Source organism: Trachymyrmex septentrionalis, unplaced genomic scaffold (assembly GCF_001594115.1).
Source record: "Trachymyrmex septentrionalis isolate Tsep2-gDNA-1 unplaced genomic scaffold, Tsep1.0 scaffold131, whole genome shotgun sequence".
Taxonomy (NCBI): Eukaryota; Metazoa; Arthropoda; class Insecta; order Hymenoptera; family Formicidae; genus Trachymyrmex; species Trachymyrmex septentrionalis.
In genome coordinates, this window is record NW_017304450.1 from 2387589 (window position 1) to 2392940 (window position 5352).

Genomic DNA, 5352 nt, shown 5'->3' on the forward strand with positions numbered 1-5352 from the left:
TAATTAAAACAAATATTGCGTGTCTTTTCTGAAAATTGTAGAAGAAATCAAGTTCAATCTTAATAATCATCTAAATCATTCGCAATGCAGTAACTATATATATTCAATTACACTCCAAAAAACTATAAAAAATATATAATAATAAAAAAGTATAGTAAAAACCAAAAAATCTATTTATAAGTAGACATATAATATACTTTTCAAAAAAATATGTACATATATAAAATTTCATTTATTCTTTAATATTGTACTAATATATTAAAATTTATTGAATTTATTGAAGATAAGTAATCTTACGTAGAAAGTTTCATAATTTTGAATTATTTTTAATTACTTTCAAAATTATATTATCATAGCTGTTTATGCACATCAAATCTAGTTAATGAAGAATACTTATTTCTTTTAATTATAAAAACAAATTAGATAAGTATTATTCAATTCTGATACATTATTCATTTTTTAAAAAAACAATCATAGATTTTGAAATAATATTTGTATGAAACGCATCTGAGATAACATAATTTAAAAATGAATAGATACATAGTATTATTATACGTAACTATATGTAATTATTCACGATTTGAAAAACGCATACGTACGTAAATACATAGACAAATTCCAAGTACCAATTGTTGACACAAAATCTATTATGCATAAAACGCACAGAGAGTTATTCCTGCGTCGCAATAATTTTAATTTAATTTCTATAAATATTCGAAAAACTGTTAATATGAAAAATATTTATATATCCCTCCATAGATATTAATATTCCTTTAAACCAATGAGATGTAGTTTTATTCCATTTATTTGCAAAATATAATGTATACAGTAATAAAATTATAAATTAGGTCTTTTCACTGGCATAACACTTGTCACAATTTTACAACTTTAACTTTCATCAATATGAAATCCTACACAATGCTTATTTAATCTAAAAGTCACAGTTTAGTATATAATTCTTACAAATAATTATAAATTTTTGTCTACAATATATTATAACGTAAATAAATAAAAAAGCCACAAAAAACGCCATAGCTTTTTCACGCCTAAATAAGTTGATGAAAAACTTATGTAAAAAGACCATACGCGCAATCGAAGTGAATCGTAAAATGACTTTATCGCTCTTCACAAAGGCAATCTTCGTTAATTTTTTTGTTATGAGATATCTTATAGTCATGTCTCTTTCTGCATATTATTTATAGAATACATTTTACAGAAAGCATCTTGGTTTTATTTTAAAAAAAGTAGGAATGATAATTTCTCTTCATACTATTTGTTGCAACGCGTTTGTCACATCAAAAGAAAATTTCGCAACAAGAAAGAAAAACATTTATTTTTTATGCTATCCGCCAAACTTCTCATATTCACAATTTTTGTTAGAAAAACTTATAAACCGTAAAAGAATTTCTGTCAAATCGTACGAATAAAAAAACATGACGATATCTTTGTGTCATCTCAAAATAAAATATAAATTCTGCTTGTAAGTAGGGATTCCTTGCATCTAAAGTTTACGATGTGAAAAAAAGAGAAAAAAGGAACCTACCGCGACGACCTTCCCTCGTCTTGAATATGCAAAGGTCTTCCACTCTTTTCTTCGGCGAATTCCTCCGTCGAAGGAAAACCCGAAGTGCCGCGATCGGGGCGGACGGTTAATCGGGCACGATTCGTGATGGTGAACTAACTGCTTGCGAGTAGCGTTCTGGTCTCAAATATTTAAACGATAGTTACGCAAACGTGGTAAGATAGCCGAAGAATATGTAGAAATAGTGGGAGAGAAGATCTGTCGAATTCGAAGAAATTAACGACTTCGGATGGGAAGTTTCCTGCGGCGGAGTTTCCCGAGAATTACGTGAAACTAATTAGATTTTCCTTTAACCGGCAATTGAATCTTTGAGACAACACTCAATCGACTAGGACATCAATGTGTCGTGAATGACAAATAATCGTTTCATTCCCGAGGAGTACATCTTCATAATTGTTGATGTACTTTAATGGACATGCGTTTGAAGGAGTACAGAAAGCATTCCGAAAGATATAAAGATAATAGCCGTTATCACAATGATATGAATGTAGGACAAAGAATCATTGACATTTTAAATTACTCTAGTGACCTTTAAATTATTCTTCCCACATTAAGATAACGCGCAATCAATATTGCTTGATTAAGAAACTTTTACAGTATTGCAATTTAATATAATACGCATAATATTTCTTATTTTATTAATGTTGATTGATAGATATTTTTTTCATATGAGAGAAGTGTTGTTTCGAATTAGAATGGCACAATAAAACTTTAAATTTGCATATGTTTATCTGTATATATTCTTTAAATACTTTCTTAAATAATTTCTTTAAATTATTTTATGTATTTGTACGCATGTATAAATTATTTAAAATGTAAACGTACAATTTATAAATTAAATAAAGAAGGGATAAATACAGATTAGACCTAATATTTTATGTATGTAAATACATCTTCCAGTTATATAAATTGCGCACTGATTGTTGTCGAACTTAACAGTACCTATAAATTGAAATTAAAATAATATTACAAATTAAATTTATCATCAATTTACTAATAATGCTAATAAATATCTTAAAACACTGCAAGCTCTTAAGAAAAAATGTTCCAATATGCTGATTAACTAATTAAATACCATCAGTTACTGAATAGTTAATCAGTATACTGAAACACTTTTTCCTAAGGGAAGACTTTATTGCGAAAAATATTATGTAATATTACATATATATATTTTTTCATCGTTTTAAGGTACTTATTAATCTTATTTTGAGATATATCATTACATTGACGATCAATTGATATTATTATTTCAGCTCTCGTTTATAATTGTTGTCAAGTCCGATAATAATCGGCATGTAGTTTATATAACTGAAAAATGTATTTAAAATTTACATATAAAATATTATCTATTATATACTAAGATCTAACCTCGACCATATTTTGCCTTTTTTTATTTATTTAATTCATTTATATAACGGTCTAGTCTAACTTATTGTACAATTTATAGCTTTATTTCATTCTTAGATTTTTTTATCTCGATTCTAATTATAAACTCTGATGAGTTTGATATCTCGAGAATTTTAATTTGAATTCTTGACAAAAATTTGGAGCGCATTTAATATTCGCCATAACTTTTCAATAGCGATACTTTTGTTTTTAATTCAATAAAACGGCTAAAAAAATTTATGAATTAAATATGGATTAAATATAGATTAAATACATAAAATTATTCAGGATTCTACTTTTATTACATAAAACTATGTGGATAGTCATGTTTTATTATTTAATTGTAATTGTTTCTACTTACTAAGAAGTAATTTTTATTATATCAAATCATTCAATCACTTCTAAATTCTCAATTATAAATCAAGAATTATTATACTTTCTAAATTATAATTAAAAATAAAAAATGTTTATGCTAAAAAGTAAAATAATTATAGAGTAAAATTATGTTTGCAAATGATAATGTTTTTATATGAAATTTTTTATTTAAATACGAAATTATCACAAGATACATGAAATCGATTAATACAACATTCGTAGATAAAACTAAAAATTTTCGAAAATAATTGATTTATAGCAAAACAAACATTTCACAAAGGAAGTATCGTGTTCGTAAACAAATGTAAAAACGTAAAGTATTCAACATGTTCGGTTTTATGATTTATTGAAAACATGCAAGTAAATCTAACATTGTACAACAATTTCCCAGGAAATCCTAAATTTAGGATTTCCCGGAAAATCCCAACATTATTTTACGACTCTAATATAAAATCTAAATGCATATCGAAAAATTATGATAAACGGCGGAGGAACCTATAGAATCTACGCATTTTTAAATTGTATACACGACGTTATTCGAAAATTCACGATTGTATCAGGGAGTTATTGTGTACTTGAAAGGACGTGAAAATTACAAAAGTAAATAAATTCATTAGAATGTTTATAATTTCATTGGTCAACATCTAGTGAACTTGTTCGCCTTTGTACTTTCCACCTCATCTCAAGATACACAATTGATTTCCAGAATCTAAAATAACGATCATTCTTTAAAATCCGTAGAGGTACCATCCAATTTTATTCTTTCTTTTTCTAGTATCGTGTCCGAGAAAAAATATTTCATTTTTAAAAGATAAAAACAAGAGAATTCGAATCACTGTGTGCCCGAAGATTGCGAACCCATCGTCATCGACGCCCGTCGGGGACGACGGATGCGTTCTTAGCCGCGAGCGGGAAATTTTCTCGGATTGAGTAGCGTCGCGCGAAAGACGGAATGCGGGAGGTAGGCGGGACGCGTGTACTTACCGAGTGTCGCGCCGAAGACGACTAACGAGCAACGGCGTTGCCGTGAATGTTGCAGCTTGGCGAGACACCGCGACACTGACCGCGCGGCTCCTCGGTCCACGGCAGGACTCCCACGACGAAGACTCGCCACAGGGTCAGAAGTAACTCGAAACTGGTATCCGTCAGACCCATGCCCGATTAGCGCGTCGTCGTTTCTTTTCTTGCCCTTCTTCCCTCCGCCCTCGTCGACACCCCTGCGTTTCCGCGTCGAATTCTAGAGTGGATTTCCTTCTTCCCGCGCGTTACTTTACGTAGAGGAGGCGACGCTATTTGCCGCGGAAGAAATGCGCGTTCGAATCCAGGTGGTTCCCGCGAGTCACTCGCGTTATTCTACTCGAGAGAGTCCTCGCGCATTCCGATGACGATTGGCGGAGTGGTGAAGTGAAAAGAAGAAGCAAGATCGCGAAAGGACGTTTAGAGGTGGATCGTGAATTTCGAGACGCTCTCCAAATTCGACGTGTCGCCCCGTAGCGAGTTACTTCCGGCGGGAGAGCGCGTACCGTGTTCGAGGAAGAAATTCGCGTCCCGTTCTCTCGCGAGAGCAATCGAACAAGCACTAAGTTGAAGATAAGAAAAAGAAAAAAGAGGAGTGGAGAGATGCGGGGATGCGAAACGGGGATGCGGTAGTATTTTTTTCAGCACAAACAGGGGAACCTCGTCGCAAAGGATCGAAAGAGCGAGTGGCGAATTTTAGCGCCCGTCGGCGCGTATATACGCGCCGTGGTCACGTGGTGCGCGACCATGACCAATCACTGCACGCGCGCGTGCGTCGTCGCTCGATGGGAAATTCTACACACGATATTGATAAGAAGTCACTTTTCTAAAAAAAAAGAGGGGAAATGGAAAACATGTTGCATATATACATATATGAGTTTATTATTTTTCGTTTATTATCATATATTAATTAATATTATTTTACTAATATATATTAATTGAATTAATATATACATATACATATAAATTACATATCATATATGTATAAATAT

At 31.5% G+C, this 5352-nt stretch overlaps 1 protein-coding gene across 2 annotated transcripts in view; it reads right to left on the minus strand.

Moving 5' to 3' along the window:
• The window catches only part of LOC108757039 (sodium-dependent dopamine transporter), a 25861-nt gene extending 21340 nt beyond the window's left edge, over window positions 1-4521 (minus strand). The window contains exon 1 of one of the 2 annotated variants that reach the window (XM_018501309.1): window positions 4354-4521. In XM_018501309.1, the coding sequence (XP_018356811.1) occupies window positions 4354-4498 (145 nt within the window). In that variant the 5' untranslated portion in view covers window positions 4499-4521. Of the gene's footprint in view, window positions 1-4327 lie in introns of both variants that reach the window. The other variant, XM_018501308.1, reaches the window with a different exon arrangement.
• Window positions 4522-5352: the final 831 nt, after the last annotated feature.